General features: G+C 38.8%; 1 protein-coding gene across 1 annotated transcript; it reads right to left on the bottom strand.

Annotated features, from left to right (window-relative positions):
• Positions 1-536: 536 nt before the first annotated feature.
• NTMT2 (N-terminal Xaa-Pro-Lys N-methyltransferase 2) lies at positions 537-18,188 on the bottom strand. The gene is given in 5 exon segments (XM_067728609.1): positions 537-678; positions 680-796; positions 1,554-1,804; positions 7,329-7,504; positions 18,035-18,188. Coding segments are annotated over 5 exon segments (840 nt in total).
• Between the last annotated feature and the right edge of the window lie 1,653 nt (positions 18,189-19,841).

The following is a 19,841-nucleotide window of genomic DNA, read 5'->3' as shown; positions in this document are numbered from 1 at the left end:
AAACTGACCCAAAATAGAAAGTGAAACCATAGTCTTTTGTTCTGCTAAAGCTAAAGACAAAATTAAGTAATGGAATTGTTTTTATAAGATTATTTTGACTGTTGCCTTCTTAATTAGGGGGAGATTTTTATCTAGAGAAGTAGTATTCCCAAGGAGGAAGGAAGTATAATGTATCTAGCATGAGGGCAGAGAAAGGTGGTCTAGGCTTTACCCCACCCACCCTAAACTACTCTATAATGCAAATCTTCAGAGACCAAGCAGTTTAGATTTTGTGAATGTTGCTCCCTTTTCTGTTTTTTACGTACACTTTAGCAGTTTTTCCAGATACCACTTTCCATTTCTCTTTTGGAAAATCCACAGAGTGTGCGCATGTACTTACATAATTAGTGGAAACATGTACATATTACATCAGTCATTTCCATACATGCTGTAGTCCCTTCCCTTCACTCCTACATGAATTACAAGGGGCACCTCAGAGGAGAACACCTCTTCCCAAAGCACTACTGTGCAGTGCAGCCGTTCACTCCCACTGCTGGTCAGGAGTGTCCATCGCTATGCAGTGCAAACATCCACACTGGGATGCACTGCTCTGGAAAGCCGTCCTGCTTCTCCTGGCCCAGCACCACTAGCCCACTCTTCCTAATGAGGCTCTGGAGGATGTCCATATCCCGAGTCACACAGATGGAAGATGCAGCCCACCTGAGCCACACTGTCCTTCAGTATGATGATGCCGTTTTCTTTCAGGCCATGTCGGCACCGGGAAAGAAATGCAAGAAGGTCTTTAACCAACAGGTGAGGCCAAGTAAAAGGGGGAACAGGATGAAAGGGTGGGTGGGAAAGGAGGTGAGTAGGAAAGATGGACCAACCACAAGGCTACAAATCAGGAGCTCATTTGTTCACTCATTCATGAATTATTTAATAGCCTGAATTGTTTTGCTGCAGGAGGCTTTGAGAATTTAGATAAGAGGACAGGTATCTTCTTTGAGGTGAATCAGTGTACGCTCTAAAAAATAGATATTATCTTACCTAGTCTATCTACCTCCCAGGCACAAGATAAACTATTGCTCATCCCTTGGGTTCCCTCCATGTCCCGTGGACAGCCGAACTCTGTCATCATTCCTCTGTGTCTCACACACACACACACACTCAGACCAAAATCCAATTCACCGCTGTCTCATTTCCTGGGAATTTAAATCTAAGAAAGTCTAGTTTTTCCAGTAAATGGGGATAGACTCTTTTTGTCCCCACTTTTTAAAGTTTTTCAAATATTTAGGTTTCTTCTATGATGTAGGTTGGTCCGAAGGCACTCCATCCCTAAGGATGGGAATTGTCAAGCTTGTTCAGAGGATGTTATGGGAGAAATCTGGAGGACCAGAGCTTTGGGGGAGTTCCCATGATACCTAAGGCTAGCTAACTGTTCTAAGCACAACTATAGCCAGATCTCCCTTTGTGTCCTTGTTCTGCCTCCACAAATCCTCTAATCAGCCCCATGTGTTTTCTTCTTCTCTATCTGGAAAGGGAAGAATGGCAGATGCAATGCCATGCAGGACTAACCAGAGACCCACTGAATCCAGATGGCATCATATCTCCCCAGTGGGGGTGTGAATTCCTTCAGACTGTAGCAGTGGTAGGTTTCTACCTTGTCCCCTCTGACCTGCAGGTAGTTCTGTGCCATGAGGAGGAACGATTCCATCATGTCCACAAGTTCCACAGTGTTGAAAACCAGCAACAGGACATGCTTGCTGACCCTTCCTATCCCAGAGCTGCAATCCAGGGCACAGTCTGTCCCAGCTCTCCCAGGCCCCTGCAGAAAGGTACCTTGTGGAATACTTCAGGAACACACACTCACCCTGAGTTTGGACACTCAATTACCTCCTTAAATAAACTTTATTTGGGTCAATTTCATATAATTAAATGTACTATTTTAAGTATACCATTCAATGAGTTTGGACAAATGTATACAGGCACGTAAACACTACCACAATCAAGTTATAAAATATTCAATGACTTTTTTCAAAAAAAATCTAATCATGTCTAGTTTTTGCCTTCTTTATTTTATTCAATATAGGTCTTTCAAAGAATTTCAAAATAGGATTTTAGAAAATAATGTCTTAAGTTTGAAAACTGGGTAATTTTCTCTAAGATAAATGGGCCTTTGAAAGCCCTATGAAAATAGAACTTTGTTAACTGTAAATTTGGGTCAAACCCACAGCTAAATGGACCTGCACCATAGCTTATTGCCTTGTTAAAAAAAAAGAGAGAGCAAAGCAGTGAGAGTCTTTCAGAGTTTTAAAATTACTTTTCAAATTCATGCAATGAAAACATTTCAATTCATACTGGGATGGATAACTGAAATTTTATTTTTTTCAGAACTGATTTTGGGGGCTCTGAATTATCTACTATTCTTGTGTGGAAGATAATTTTTAAGACTTGAGCTGAGGAAATGCAAACTGTTCCAGTCTCAGGCCAGGATTTTACTTCAAACTCAGCCTCAGTGACACACAGCACATTCATGAGGATAAAAGGTGGTTGCAGCAAAGTCCCCTTGTCTCTTTTCATGCTAAAAATTGTTTTCTGCTTTTATACCAGAAGCTACATGATTTATTGGGCACAAAAGCCCTGAAATTTTTTTAAAGTAAATCTCTGCATTAAATTAACTGAGGGTGAAAGATGGATAGGGGGTAGAGATAGGAGGAAATCAGCCAATAAAAACTTTCTCAAACTTGCTTCTATAAAGTAATATACACATATACATATATACATGTATGTATGTGTACATGACCAGTATATATCTGATATGTATATGTGTATATATGTATATGTGCATATATACATATATATGTATATATATGTATATGTGTGTGTGTGTGTGTGTGTGTGTGTGTGTGTGTATATATATAAGATTCAGCTGGTCTAAATTATTTGGTCACAGTTGGGATGGCTGCTGAATAGGTTTTGTGCTAGAAATTACAGTAACAAGATACTTGAAGTTGTCAATCAAGATCTTAAGGAGAAAGTCTACTCTTGATTTCTCAGGACCTAAGGGTTTAAAAAAAAAAAAATTGGCTAAGGATCAAAAGGTGAAGTTTAAGCAGAAGGAAACATCAGAAACGCTGCTTTCCAGTCCACTCAAAAGGCCTTCCTTACAGCAAGAACAAAGAAGAACAAAAAGTGAAGTAATTGTAGTTTCTTTTCAGAGGAAATAATAATAATCACAATTTATTGACTGCTTGTGTGTAGCAAGCTCTTTGCATCCATAATAACTATAGTAATCAAAAAGCCCCACAAGATAATGATTATTCTCCAATTTGGAGATGAGGACCCTTAGACTTTCTTAATATCACCCAGCTAATGGCAGAACTAGAATTTGAACAGTGAACTGTGTGAATCCAAAGCCAGTTCTACCTTAGGGCTGTCACCTCCAGTGCCACAACTCTGGTTCCCTTGTTAGTAGCTGTCTAATGTTATGTTGAAGAGAATTCTAAGGCTTCATTCAGACTTACCAGGAAGAGGTCTATGATTGATTAGTTATGTCTGCCTTGATGGGAATGGGAAGTGGTAGTACATGTGCCACTTGTTTGCCATTCCTACTTACAATATGCTACATCCCTCATTCAGATATTATAATATAAACAAAGCTAATTCATTAAAAGGCCTAGGCTAAAGTTTTATGTTATGAAGGCCATAAAAGTAGCATCATTTAAATAAATTTATAACATAAACAAGATGGAGGGAAATTATTTTAAGCTACTGAAAATGACTTCAGTTGAAATCTGTGTGCTCAACTAGAGATTCTCATTATAATTTTTTCTTATCATTATTTAGCCCTAAAGCCTCTACTGATCGTGTTGCTCACATTATTATAGTAAGTGGTTTTAAAAATTGAACCATGGGACAATAAAACAGAGACAACAGAGATCTATGCCAGAGGATTTCAAGAAGTTTAAAACAGCCTAACTCCTTTTTCTCAATGAACAAATAACTATGAAGCTGTTCTGGTTAAAGTGAGGCAGGGCCTCACCCACTCAGCCTTTCTATCATTCTCCCAATAAGCCCTTGAAGGATATCAGTACAACCCTGGAGTTTTAAAACCATTCATGTCTAATCTCCCTACTTTTTCAGACAAGGAAACTGAGGCCCAAAGAGGTGAAATATTTGCAATAGAACTTCCTTGAAAATGCACATCCTCTGATGTGTATTTTTCATCAACTTAGATGTGTGATATCTGACCGCAGTTATCCTCGAAACAAGTTATTTACAAATACAAAAGATGCCTTTCACTCAAATCCTGAGCACCTTAGCCCTTCGCCACTACTGCCTAGTTCTCTTTATTGCATATCACTCCACATGGTTGGCACTACCTCTCATATCCTGGCACCACATTTATTCCTCTGTCTCTCATTCACATGCAGCACCTCTGAGAAGGGACATTTAAAGGCTGATCTTGGGAACAACATCTCTAGCCTCTTGGATACCATGGCTGCCCACTACCGTGATTGGATTGAAATTTGATGCTCTTCCATGAATGTGACCAGAACTACATACAATGTGTGATTTCAAAACAAGATGTTTTGTTATTTTCATTTATTATCCTATCTTCATATTTATGGATTCATATAAAAAAGTGAAATATTCTTAGAAATTTCATTTTCATTTTGATTCTGCCTATGTATTTTGTCTTGAAGAATATTATTTTACCTTCTTTCCACTGGAGTTTAAAACTAAAATGAGGGCTTCCCTGGTGGTGCAGTGGTTGAGAGTCTGCCTGCCGACGCACGGGACACGGGTTCGTGTCCCGGTCCTGGAAGATCCCACATGCCGCGGGGCGGCTGGGCCCGTGAGCCATGGCTGCTGAGCCTGCGCGTCTGGAGCCTGTGCTCCGCAATGGGAGAGGCCACAACAGTGAGAGGCCTGCTTACCGCAAAAAAAAAACTAAAATGAAAGTGCTAAATGCCACTTCATAAAAACCATGAAATACAAGTTAGCCCCCAATTTTTTAGTCATCCAATCTCTGAGAAATGTCAAGAGATAAATATCATCAAATACCAATTACTTTTTATAAATTTCTATTTTCCCCAATAGACAGCTAGAAGTAAGGAATGTTATCAGCTATGCTGTTGACATCATCTTGGTATCATTTGTTTATTTGCTAAAGTAAGCACATTTGCAACAAGTTTAAACACCTTTTCCCACTGTCTCATGTCACTAAGTGTTGAAAGGAAAGAAAAACTTTAAATTAAACAATCTGTCTTTTCCCAGTTGACACAAGGATAAATCATGTCAGATACTCATATTCCCTAACTCCTTGTATCTTGACCTGGATACTAATTTAGCATATTATTAAGGTCAAAGTACCAAAATATCATTTCTTTAAAAAGACTGTGTTTGTACTTAGTTAGAGGTCACAGCTTCACAATGAGCCTAGTCTACTAAGAAGGACTCCTTATATTTGTTTGAAAAGAGCAGGCTGCTCTTTTCCAACATAAATATGCAAGCACAAGGCTGTTTCCTTTCCCGGGTCCATGGGCGTGTGTATGGGCTCTGTCTGACCAGCATCCCTGTGGTCAGCTTGGCATTCCACATGGAGTGACAAGACAGCTGGATTACTAACTAAGCTTCTGAAATGCATTGGGATCAAAGTCAGCCTCACCATGAGGCAAGCAGGAGGGATTGCTCTTGGCCAGACTGGAGGAGAATTGAGGTCTGTGGTCCACACACACACACACACACACACACACACACACACACACACACACAAAGCAGGGATTTTTCTGCTTCATGAGACAAATGGAAAAAATATGTCGTGGATAAGAGCAGGGAGTTTGGTGTCAGACAGACCTTGCCAGGCGTAAGTCCTAGCTCTGTCTCTTACCAACCGTGTAACCTTAAAAACTTATTTAACCTCTCCAAGCCTCAGTTTCCACAACGGTGAAAACAAGAAATGATAATAGTACTTACCTCACAGAATTATTAATGAAGAGTAAATAAGACAGTGCTTCTAAAGTGCTTATCAGAGTGACTGACTATCTCAGAAAAAGTGCTCAGTGAAATCAGTCAGCAACACTCATTTAAAAATATTCCAGGTTAACCTGACCTAGAAATAGCCCCAGCCAACATCCCTAGCTCCATAGTCTTTATGGCCACAGCTGATGTCCACTTTGGCCCAATGGGTGCTCCATCATTATCCTTTTTTCTATACTCAGGCAAAGGGTGCTCCAGGGAAGTTGGATGTGAAGTGAACCTCACCTCAACACTAGAGATATTATTAATGTTATGCTTCTAAATAGGTTGACAACATAACCCCAAATATTCATAATATTCTTAATGTTTCCTTCATTAGAATAAACTGGACTCCAAATTTCAAACAAATGACTTCATAGTGAATTGGAACAAAACCTATTTGCTGGGTAGGACTTTGTTCTCAGTAGAACCAACAATAGCTTCATTGTGTGGGTTAAGTCTATTCTAACAACTGAATGAAGCTCCTTAAGATATAATGAATGCATTTTATGAAAGCTTGTTAGTAGTAGTAGTAGCAATAAATTAGATTTATTGGGCAATAATTATGTGCACTAAAGTAAGCACTTGACTTATATTATCTCATTTGAGCTTCACATTATCCTATGATGTGAGTTCTGTGGTTATGCCCTAGTCACAGGTGAAAAATTGAGGTTTAAGAGCATTTAAGGAATAAGCCCAAGGTTGCTTATATAGTAAGAAGAACTGTAATGACTCTAGAGCCCAAGATTTTGGCCCCTACAGTATATGATCCATCTTCATATGGCGTGGAAGTAAGGAAGTGGAGTTTCACCCAACACCAAGTCTACAAAGGGATCACATTCTTTCAAGGCAATGTCCCAACTATGTATAGAATAATATAAAGAGATTCTACTATACTTACCACTTTTAGACTGAACATAAGCTTGCATTTCCTTACAACACTGAATTTTTATTACAGGGACTCAAAAAATCACCCCAAAATCTAAAATGGCATGATCTCTCATCAATCACCTGGGTATCAACTGTTTATCTATGAGACTCTGAAAGAGAAGTCTTCTTAATCCACTAATTGTAATATTAACGCTGCTAGTTCACCTTCCCCTGTAGCATAAGAAATTAGCTGGTGCTAAGAGGGTGAAATGCCAAGTGGGACAAACCAGTCATTTAATGTGACCTATCCTTTCCGAACATCTTAAAACAGGCTTTCACACTACACTCTTGGCTGAGCCATATGGCTTTAATATGACTTAAGCAACAACACAGAAGCATGTGAGCTCAATGTTTGCAAGGACTTTGCCTCCTCATCAAACTGCAGTTGGATAACTCACCCCAACGAATTTCCTAAGAAATTCCCAAGAGGCCTGGATATCTGGGTTGGACAGTTCGATGAAATTTCCCATCATACCCTCTTCTGTAGCTGGTACTTCTTGGTAGAAGAGTTTAGCTCTGGCATAGAAGTGCATCTCACCATTGATGACTTGACTTGTTAAAGCATACAATTTCACTGCAAATGAAATATTATTAATATTTATCAGTATTTAAATGGCAGAACAAGTTTATTCTTATCATGCATTGAATTTCCTCTTAGAAGCCTGCAAATCTGTGCTGTGGGAGAAAAGGTATTAGTTTGATGTCAGAAGATCTGGGTTTGAGTTCTGGCTCAGTGACTTACTTGCTATGTAACCTTGGGTAAAGTTCTTAACTCCTACGATCTTCAGGTATCTCATGCATAAATCACAATCATGTGGCATTTTCATGATTTAATAACACTAGAGTTTAATTTTAAAAATAGCTTGTCACTGTATTAAAAGAAAGCTGAACAGTGTTTGCTAGAGTAGAAAAAATAATATCGCAAGTTTCAAAGTAACTTTTACCTTTGACCTCCAAATATTTTATGAGAATTTAATCACTAATCTTTACTTCTAATCATGAGGTAGATTAGGCATAGCTATTTTTTCATCTCTTTTTTTTTATGCAACTCATACCCAAATATCTCTTTGTACCAACATTACAGAAAATGGGTTTGAGCTCTATCTTCTGAAAATAAAATAATAAAAAGAAATATAATATTTATTGAGCAACTATTCTGTACCCGGTAGTGTACTAGGCATATTCACATATACTATGTCATTTCATTATTTCAGGTATTTTAAGACATTTATTTTTAGAAAAACATGTGTTCTACTTCTGAGGGGTAAATGAGTATGCATTTAAGTGTGTTTTTTAAACCAAAAGGCACACTTGCAGATATAAAATATTTTCATTAGAGGATATTCAGAAGGAAATGATAGAAAGTGAGATAACAGGGAGAAACTTATGGTTCAAGACTGTAGGCTGAATATATGCATATGTCCTCCCTGCTTCCCGGTACTCCCCAAGAATCATTTTAATAAACTCAACCCTCAACAGTGAAGAAAATGAGAAGGGGCCATCAATGGATTCATGATTTCAACAAATTTCTGGAAGACAAAAAACAGATAAAGCAGATGGAACAGAGCTAAAGAATTTACAGTGGGCTTCCCTGGTGGCGCAGTGGTTGAGAGTCTGCCTGCCGATGCAGGGGACACGGGTTCGTGCCCCGGTCTGGGAAGATCCCACATGCCGTGGAGTGGCTAGGCCCGTGAGCCATGGCCACTGAGCCTGCGCATCTGGAGCCTGTGCTCCGCAACGGGAGAGGCCACAACAGTGAGAGGCCCGCGTACCACAAAAAAAAAAAAAAAAAAAAAATTACAGCTCAGGATAGTTGCAAAAGGAAGTAAGAGTTAATAAAACAAAAAAATCTGTCTACAGGCCAACTGGTGAGGCAACCAATGCACTCCCCACAAAAGTGACAAGCAGCACAGCTATAATCCTAGGGAGGGTAAATATGTCTCTTCTCTAAAAAAAAGGAAAAAAAATTAAATGCCTTAGGAGAAAAAGACCAGTTAGTGTTGGAATCCTAGAACACTACTCATTCTGGCATATAGAGGATTCCAAGTACCTCATTTCCTCATACTCAGAGTCTCGCAAGATCTACCGGCAAATGTAGAGCTTCTTGTCATCCTTTCTATTCAGTGGAGAAGTATATACAGAGGAAACCTTCTCCATTACCTAAAATCATTGCCCCTGTCCTTCATTTCTAACTATGGATAAATAATGATTTCCAAACACATGGGGGTAAAATGGCAGTCTGAAAAACAAAGATACAGATAGACAATCAAAACTGACCCCAAAGGACATAGAAATAATCCAGGAAATGAATGAGAATTTAAACCAAAACTAAACAAAAACTTACACCCTTGAAGAGGTATGAGAACAGGTGCATCCATAAATCGAAGATGTCAAGAAAATGATAATTTAAAGAATAATAAAGAATTCTTAGAAATTAAAATTTTGATTACCAAACACTTTGGAATATAACGTTGAGTACATTATCAGGACATAAAGGAAAAGATTGATATGGAAAACAGAAGTAAAAAGATTAGAGCTATAAAGACTTAATTCATGTACTTCCCTGGTGGCGCAGTGGTTAAGAATCCGCCTGCCAATGCAGGGGACACGGGTTCGAGCCTGGTCCGGGAAGATCCCACATGCCGTGGAGCAACTAAGCCTGTGTGCCACAACTACTGAGCCTGTGCTCTAGAGCCCATGAGCCACAACTACTGAGCCCACTCACCACAGCTACTGAAGGCTGTGCACCTAGAGCCTGTGCTCCGCAATAAGAGAAGCCACCACAATGAGAAGCGTGCGCACTGCAACAAAGAGTAGCCCCCGCTCACCACAACTAGAGAAAGCCCGCACGCAGCAATGAAAACCCAGCGCAGCCAAAAAAATATAAATAAATAAATAAATAAAAGTTGAATGAGTTGAAAGTGCTAAGTACCTTCCATCAGTGCTCAGAATTCAATGAAAAGAATGAGCTATAATCAAAAAGAAAATTTGAAAAATATTTTTTAAAAAAAGACAATTCAGAAGACCCAACATCAAGCTAATTAGGATTCTCAAAAACTGAAAATGGAGGGAAGAAAATTATTACAGAAATAATAGAAAAAAATTTCCCAGAGCTGAAAGAGACTATAAGGTCCAAAAGTACTGAGCAGTATGGATTTAAAAATACTAATAATTAAATAAAAGTCACATTTATATACATCCTTAGGAAATTTCAAATCACAAAGAGTAATGAGAAGATCATTAAGTTATTTAGAGGGAAAAAGTTTGTTGACCTTCAAGTAGGGTTGCCAGATTTAGCAAATAAAAATACAGGACACACAATCAGTTTTGAATTTTAGATAATCAATGGATAATCTATTAGTATAAATACAGTTGAAATATCACACATTGCATGGGACATACTTATACTAAAATTTGTTCGTTGATTATCTTAAATTTAAATTTAGCCGGCCTTTTATATTTTATCTGGCAACCCTATGTTCAAAGAACTAGAATCAGGCATATAACACAGATCTCATCAGAAACCCTGGAAAACAGTGGAGCAGTGTCATCAATATTCTGAGGGAAAATTATTTTGAGGCTAAAATTTGTTACCATTCAAATGGTGAAAGAATAGTTACCTCCCATGGATTCATCCTTCAGAAGTTTTTTGCAGCTATATTCCAGCCCAATGAGGGTTAAAATCAAGAGAAGATATACAATGAAATTAACCCAGGAATCCAATGAAAAGAAATACCAAAATGACAGATACTATCAGATCTAGAAAGAAATCAATTTATATTACAACAGAAAACACAGGCTTTAAAAAAATATCTTTAGGAAGTAGAATGAACTGGATTCTGGGTAATAGATAGTAGGTAAGAAGTAAGGAGACATAGTGATATTCTTAGGAAGACATATTTTTAACCGCAATCAACAAAAATAAAAGACAGTTGAAAGTTCTAAGTAAAATATACAACAGTATAAAAATGTTACAATCAGGATATGAAGCAAACCAAAATATGACACAATTTTATGTAGAAGGAGTATAAGAAAAGACAATCTATTTAACCTTAACTAGGAACATTTTTCTTCAGGTAAACAAAGATTGTGACATTGGACTAATGCACTACTTGGCTTTGAATTGAACAATGGTTACATAATCCCAAATTTTGATTCTAAAAGTTAAAAATCCAATAAACACTACTACTATCCATTTTAGTATGCTTCATCTGTGGAGTTAAATCAGTATTTCCCAACTTGAAAACACTGGATGTGGCCAACATTTGGACCCTTGAATGATCATGAATTTGCTAAAAGGGGTACAGGAATCAATTCCCATGTACTTTATTTCCTAGAGACTAACAATGTTATATACTATATCTCCCATATATATTAACCAACAATAGGTTGTCATTTTAAAAATACAAATCTTTTAAAACTATTAATAATACATAGATTTTTTGACATTTTATACTCAAGTTAGTTACTGATTGAGAAAATAAAACATTAAAAGGAGCACCCTCATGTTCAAAAACATTGGAAACCACTGACCTACACCAGTCCCGCTTCCCTAGTACTTGGTAAAGTGTTGTGTAAACAGGTAGCTCAAGAAATGCTGATAATTTCAACAGGGACGACAAAAATTATTCATCGCCATGCCAAAAACATGACTGTTCCAAATTCTTCTGTATGCCTCAGAAAAGCAGGCTAGGAAATCACAGCTTACCAAGTCTTCCCAGAGTTGAATGCTTCTTGAGATCACAGGCAAGCCACAGCCCAGTACTCTCTCGTTGATCCAACCAAAGCAGCAAAACAGCCACACTCATCATCACCTGGTTAAGTCAACAAGTTGGTGGAGTTTATTAAAACCCTTAATCTGGAAATGGGAATGGTCCATTATGCCAGCAACATTTAGACTACAAGTGAATGCCAAGCTCAGCAGGGGTCAGACTCAATAGGTAAGTTTTTATGGTTATGGGCTTGTCACCTAATTGACAGGAACATTTCACTAAAAAGATATATGAGGTGTAATGGCCAGCCCCAGGTTCTCCCTTCTTGATAGCTCCTGCAACGGTGCCAGCTGATTCAGATAAGGTTATCAGTCATCAGCCTGTGCCTTTTTATTACAGAAATACATCTAGTGGCTTATTCTTGCATGATTGCAATGTTTTTGTGAAACTTGGGGTAGTCTAGGACAGCGGCTAGACACTCTATTAGTTCTTGATATAATATGGTACTTATTTCTTGACCTACGTTATAAGCTGAACTCCCAAGGACCTTCCAATGGCTTACTTGTTACAAAAATAAAAATAAAGTATATGTGAATTTGCCCTGAAGAAGAACAAAGATCTCGTGAACTCTCTAAGAAAAATTTTGTTGAGAGATAAGTGTCTATGTTTGCTGAGTAGCTTTTTCTTTTTCTCTTTTTAATAGTTGGATATAACTATTTTAGACTTTATTCCAAACTTTAGACCTGTTTGTCAACTGAAAATTGACCTGGGAGTCTTCAGAGGATATGTAGGCTAGATTTAAATGGTAAGTTTGAAATGATCGGAGACAGAATATTGAATCAAGTTAGTCTATAAGAGAAAAGAAAGTCCAACTAGAAGATGCCCTTATGAACTGTAAGATCTTCCATAAAAGAGGTTTGTAGGTGATGACTTCTCATTTTAGCCATTAAAGAAGAAATGGTAAAAATTTAAGGAAGGAAGGAAGGAAGGGAGGGAGGGAGGGAGGAAGGAAAGAAGGAAGGGAGGAAAGAAGGAAGGGAGGAAGGAAGGAAAAGGTACTTGGGCACAATGGAATATTACTCAGCCATAAAAGGAAGAAAATCCTGCCATTTGTGACAACATGGATGGATCTTGTGGGAATTATACTAGGTGAAATAAATCAGAGAAAGATAAATAATGTATGATCTTACTTACATATGGAATCTAAAAAAAAACAAAGTCATCTGTGTTTTCACCAACAGGAAAGGGTAGGAAGTGGGATTTTATCAATGTTCCTGGTAGAATCCAAGGGTCTGTGTGTGCCAGAATGCTAGAAAGTCATCATTAACAAGTCTCAGAATTACCCTGACAGGCCCTCTAGGTTTTATTTCTTCCCTGCATGCTTTAGGTGTCTGGTGTTTCTTGCCTCTAAAATAATGCACTGCCTGCCCTGAAAGTTTTAGTGGGTTTTTTCCAACTGAGAGCTATTTCAGTGTTCCCTAAATTCTTTTCAGCCTTCAACACAAATAACGTAAGCAGAGGTGGGAAAGGAGGGAAAATACACTTTCCCCTCTTTAGCAAGAATGTACTCAAGCTCCCACCACACATCACATCCCCTGCCCACTGGGCTGAGTGTCTTCGTAACTCTCTATTCCAACTTTAGTGTTCTACCTGACCCACTGTCAAATTGGAAAAGGTCAGAATTCAGGTGAAGATACTGGGGACAGATTTTTCATGGTGAGATTTTGCATCAGAAGAGTCAGAAGCTGATTCAGCAGTCACCACGCCTCCTCTGCACCTCTGCAGCATCCTGTAGTGGTCTCTATCATGACTTCCACATTCCACAAAAATTATCTGTGTGGGTCTCTCTCCTACACTGAACTCTCAGGATAAAGCTCTATTTTATTTTCCTTGTAATCCTGGGACTTACAATTACACTTAACACATAGCAGACCTCCTTTAAATGTTCACTGAATAAAGGAATATTGTCTAGCTTTCTGTTCTTTGAATAATACACAGGTTCAGCAAAGTAGTGAATGGCTATAAGGAAAAACCAGCATAATCACAAATAAGTCACACTTTTTGTAGTTTACGAAAAACTATAGGAGGATATATCTTCTCTCCTAATTAGGCATACCCAAATAATAAAAAATATTAACTATCACTGATCAAATATGTATATATGTGCTACATATGCTAAGCATTTATATCTAACTGAATATGTAAGATAAATGTGATTATCTACAGAAGAAAACAGGGCATCAAGAGGTTAACTAAACTGCCAGTGAGTGACACAACTGGGATTTAAACCTAGGTCTATTTAAATCCAAAACTCATATTTCATCCATCTAACACAGTGTATCTGAAAGTCTGCTAAATAAAGGGAAATTATCTGGTTCTTCATTTCTTTAAAGTGAAAAAATGATCTTACAGCATTGGCACTGCAAAGGTTAACAATAAACATTTGGAAAATGTATCACTGTACAAAAAGTTGTGCAGCAATGCCTACCACAGGGATGAAATTGATTTGAAAAATGCCAAGAGTTGTATGCTGAGTTTCATTTGGAAGTTCCAAGTGTATTATAGGAAATGTTTTTATTAATTCTAGTTTTTAATTGCGATAGCAAAGGTGTGGCCATTGTTCTCAATTTCCTCCTCAGAGCCTAATTCTTCTAAAAAGGGGTAAGTGAAGGGGGGTTGGTTACTAACCATTAGTGGGTACCTATGTTCCAGGCATTAGGCTAGGCACTCTCAGGTCATCTCTTCACACTCTGATCCTCACAACGACACTACAAAACTGGGATTATAATCATCATTTTACAGGTAAGTAATGAGAAAATCAGAAAGATTTAGTAACTTACTCAATATTACACAGAAATGAAGTGTCACAGCCAGGCCCTAACCCAAACCTATTTAAATGCAAAGCCTTAAGTCAGAAAGAGAAAAACAAATACCATATGCTAACACATATACATGAAATCTAAAAATATAAGCGGTTTTGAAGAACCTAGGTGCAGGACAGGAATAAAGATGCAGACCTAGTGAATGAACTTGAGGACACAGGGAGGGGGAAGGGTAAGCTGGGACGAAGTGAGACAGTGGCATGGACATATATACACTACCAAATGTAAAATAGATAGCTAGTGGGAAGCAGCTGCATAGCACAGGGAGATCAGCCCAGTGCTTTGTGACCACCTAGAGGGGTGGGATAGGGAGGGTGGGAGGGAGATGCAAGAGGGAGGGGATATGGGGATATATGTATACATATAGCTGATTCACTTTGTTATACAGCAGAAACTAACACAACAATGTAAAGCAATTATACTCCAATAAAGATGTTAAAAATAAACAAATAAATGCAAAGCCTTTGTTCCTTTTGCTAAACCACGTGGAACTATTGTTCTAAATGTGAAGTTAAACTAAGCCTTTACCAATGTCCAGGAGTAATAGATTCTTGCTCAATATATAATTAATAAATATTCACTGACTTCTATGTACTAGAAATATGCTGTGGATAGTGCTAGAAGAATTACTGAGGAGTAATTATATGAACATCTCCAATTGGGCCATATATAGGCCCCTGCTTGCACTGATATACAAACTGGAGATTTATATGAATTGTTTTCCTATTCTACTTCTGATTTGTTCACAAACAGTCACCTTTGGAAAATTCATTGACTCCAAGCCTCCAACTGAATGTGGGCTGGTAAAACTAGATTATAGGAACCTGCTCACTGGCTGCCCATCTTGTTGATTATCTCAGCAGAAAGCCAGTGCTCCTCATAGACTATGTTTTGTATTCCTGTCAATTCAAAAAAAGTGGTAAAACTTACATTGCTCCTCTCATGTGTCAAGTCGCCATTTACAATGGGAGGCAGCAGGATTTTGTGGTTAAAAAAGACAGACCATGGAGCTAGACTGCCTGGATTCTAATCCTGCACTACTTACTTCCTCTGTTCCTCAGATATAGGGTGGAGAAAATAACGGCACCACATAATAGAGCTGTTGTGAGGATTAACTGAGATAATATATGTAACCCACTGAGAATAGTAATAAGCTTGCTCCCATTTCTTTGTGAAGACCTGTTGTATTCAATGGCATAGCTAACTTTTCCATTGGAGATTTTGAATATGCATGCTCTTGCTTCTCCACGAATCACTGAGGCTAGTCGGGGATATTTCAGCAAATGTCCCTATGACTGAATGTCACTGCCCGGTGAGCTGGTGTGAGCCTGGCTGCCTAACACAGGCAGTTGGAGGGAGGAAGGAAGGAAAGAAGGAATCAAAGAGTCCGGTTAGCCACTGTTCTCCCCATAACTACCCCAAACAACAAACTCTCTGTGCAGACTCTACAGTAGGGTTCCCCATCCTTTTAAAAGAAGGGCTTTAATTTCATTTCTATGAAGTCTTGAAATCATCAGGAGGAGGGAAAGCCAACTCTAAAACACTTCAGTGGGGCTGAGTTTTATTTCCAAACTGAAAAGACTAATATCCACTGCAGCCTGAAAACTCCCATATAGCAAATTAAGCTTATCATCTTCGGTAATGCCTGTTCTAAGGAAGGTTACGTGATGACTTTAAAAGAGATCTGACTCTAAGGAAGGAGATAAAAAGCTAATGTTTACTGAGCGTTGGCTAGTTTCACATATATAATTGCATTTAATCCTCCAACAGCCCCATAGTTTTGAGGAAAATGATGCTCAGAGACATTAGTAACTTGCAGAGGTGATTTTCTCTACCACTAGCAGTGCCAGAATTTGAACTCAGGACATTGGTAACCTGCAATTAATTATTAGTAAAGGGCCCTTAATTTGTCTAATAAATATTTATTGGGGTCTTTTAATTCATCTTTAGCTACTTTCAGAGATGAGTTTCTTTTCTAATAGTTATTTTTAAAATTGGGCAGTCATCTGCCCCTTAGTGAACCTCTCATAAGTTATTGTAATTAATATCTTTCTCCAGACTAATGCAACACGAGCCAACAAGCTACTGTTATTGAGGTGTGGCCCAAAGAGTGTCTCCAGAAAAGCAATCCTCTGACAATATGTGGAGTGGTCAGAACATCATCACCTTCCAAATAGACTGCTCTAACTTTTCCATTTGAATACAAATGAGATGTACACTATGTCCTAAAAGAATTACTCATGTGTAGTGCTATCCACCAGAAAGAGTCCTGGTCTTGGGTTCTTGCTTTGGTATCTAGATGAGACCTATCTAGATTAGATCTCATCATCTCTGAATTTTCTTTTCCTCACTTGAAAAGACAAGATAGGGGGCAAGAGTGAGAAGGTGGGTGGAAAAATAATAATACCCTATCTATCGCATAGCATGGCTGTGAGGATCAAATAGAGTCATGAATGCGAAATTTTTATAAGAAATATATATAAATATAAGATGAAAGTATTTGTATGTCTAGAGTTAAAGATTCCCTTCAGAAATGGACTTATAGAAAGAGACTTTGGTAAGCTGCTAACATAGTTTTGAACGCAATACAAAGAATTATGTAGCTCCTTTCACGTCTGGAAACCCTGGCCACATCAAGTGTACAATGGGGCTTTCAGCAACCTTAACAAAGCAGACTGGGGTTGATACACACTGTTCCTGCTTTCACGGGGGGAAAATATAAATCAAAGGGAGATACTTTACTCCTTAATCGCAAGTTATTTCCTCTTCAGTGTTGTTAAGAGCGCCCTGAAGTAACCATTTTCACAGAGGCTGAGAAAAGTGTAGACAAACCAGATAAGCTTTTTATTGCCCTATTGTCCAATTCCTGAAAACTAGAGGAAATAACTAAAATGGAGACAGACTACAGCCCAGTTTTTTTCTTAATATTCAAAGACCAAACTAAAATCTGCTCCTTTTAAGCTCTTGGACTATTATTGTAATTTAGAAAGGCCAGAAAGGATTATGTGGAGTGTGTACTCATGCATACAAACACACACACACACACACACACTCACACACAGCCGCACACACCAACAACCTTGATCTATTATTGTTTAGCCTTTTTAAAAAATTCTTTGTTGATATGCTTCTGTATTAATATTCTCATCTTTGAGTTACCTAATTTGCCCACCTCTAAATTTTTGCAAATACTAAAAATGTCCTTCCAAACTCAAGAAATTAATTTCTATAATCCTGACACTCAGGCAACCAACACCCAGAGAAGCAAGTTACCCATGTCTGAGGTGCATGGAAGTCCCCAAATAGAGGCTTGTCCCACCAGGCACTACTTGGTCTTTGCACTTTCCATTAAAGAATGCCATTGAAACATTTAAGCCCACGGACATTGGTTGTGTGTCCTTTTTATCTGGAAAGTGTCCTTGTTCTAATTCCTTTTGCAAAAGCCCCACAGTCTCACACAGTTGCTCCAGTCATTTCTTGTCCCTTATCTAGTAGCTCTGACTCACTTACCCAGGGGAATATTTTCCAGCAGGTAGAGATAGCTCTGAAAGAAGTCATTGCAAATAGCTTTGTGAAGAATAAAGGACATGCTATGCCGACGGAGCTCATCATTGGTCTTCTGCCTGCGGGATCTGAAGGCAAAGTGGGTTCCCAGGTAGGCCATGGTGAAAGGGGATAATAGTTATTCCTACAGAAGAAGGAAGCTTGTCTGGCTGTTTCTTTGAATTAACTTTCTCTTCCTACACGAACTTGAAACTGTCATTTTAAACCAGCCCCTGTCCATCTGTATCAGGAGAGGTGTCACGGGGATTGGGGGGAGGGGTGGCAGACACGGGGAGGTCAGACACTTGGCACATCTACCATCTGATTGCTCGGCTGACACCACTCTAAGCCAACAGGTGCTAACTAAAGATGAAAACAGGCTGAGTGAGATCCTGCTTCATCCAGGAAAAAGCACGCCTCCCTCCTTTAGCTGCCACTTCAAACAGGCAGGAGCACAGCTGGCTAACACCCTGAATACTTGCTTTAATTTGATTCCTAAATTGGAATAGCCTAATTTCCATTTCAAAGAGTTGTGAATATTTTGCACGAGATCCAGTTCCCTGATTTCCATCACTCCTCCTGGAATGCCATAACCTCAAGTTACAAGGACCCTTCAAAGTCATCTTAGCTACCCACACTTCTTTCATCAGTACAGTTTTGCCCAAATCATTTCATAGAGATGGATGTGTGTTTCCCATTTTTAAGGATCTTCAAGAGACACAATTATATGAAACCCTGTTCTGATGTTAAATACCCTTCTCTATCAACAAACTCTTCCATCTAGCTTGCTCTAAACAATACCTAGTAGTGTAAGCCTGTTTCTTCCTCTCTGCCTATAATGGATATGATTTTCCTCATAAGTACTCATTTTATTTCTGTACTGGGTATCTTCTGATTGTCCCTCCAGGTCTGCTCTCCACTCTCCCCACATTACTGTGTGCAACTGGAGACTGGACTATATTGACAACATCAGTGAACTTCCTTGCCTTCTGACTTCTGGTTGGGCTCTGCCAATGGGTAGTGCCAGCAGGAGGCTGGAGGAGAGTGATTCAATGTACTTATTCCCCTGACACCTTCCCTGCAGAGATGCCATAGGCTGACTGCTTCCTATGGTGAAAAGTCATAGCTCCTGTCCAGGGGTCTTCTTATACAAATATCCTCTCCTAGTTCTGATATCTGCTCCCTCCTCATGCTGCTTCAGGCGTCGGGGGAGTGATACACCAAGCTGTCACAAACCCTGGAATAACATGCTATTCCTTGTAATTTCTCTATACTTAACTTACCACACCTTTGTAAATAGTCCCTTTATTAAGCTGGCTCAAATTCTCAATTTGTGAATGTCATACGTTTCCTGTAGGGATAACAACTACCATTTTAACCCTCCAATACTCTTAAGAGGAAAATCCATAAGAACTCATACTCTTTTGGCCCCATACCATGTGCAACCACTGACTACCCAGTGTCCCTGAAAACACATGTACACACCCACATACACACAAATGCACACTTTATGGTAGGCAGCTTCTAAGATGGCCCCATAGATCCCCAACTTCTGCATGATATTCACACCTCTGTGTCCTCTTTCCTGAGAAAGGGCTAGACTTACTGACTCACTTCTAAAGAATAAAATATGGCAGAAGTGACAGAATGTCACTTCCAGGATTAGGTTATAAAAAGACTGTCTTGGGCATTTTCTTTTGCTTTCTCGCTTGCTTGCTCTCAGGGAAGCCAGCTGCCTGTTGTGAGCTGCCCTAAGGAGAGGCCTACATGGCAA

Source organism: Pseudorca crassidens, chromosome 2 (genome assembly GCF_039906515.1).
Source record: "Pseudorca crassidens isolate mPseCra1 chromosome 2, mPseCra1.hap1, whole genome shotgun sequence".
NCBI lineage: Eukaryota > Metazoa > Chordata > Mammalia > Artiodactyla > Delphinidae > Pseudorca > Pseudorca crassidens.
This window is presented reverse-complemented; position numbering and strand designations above follow the sequence as displayed.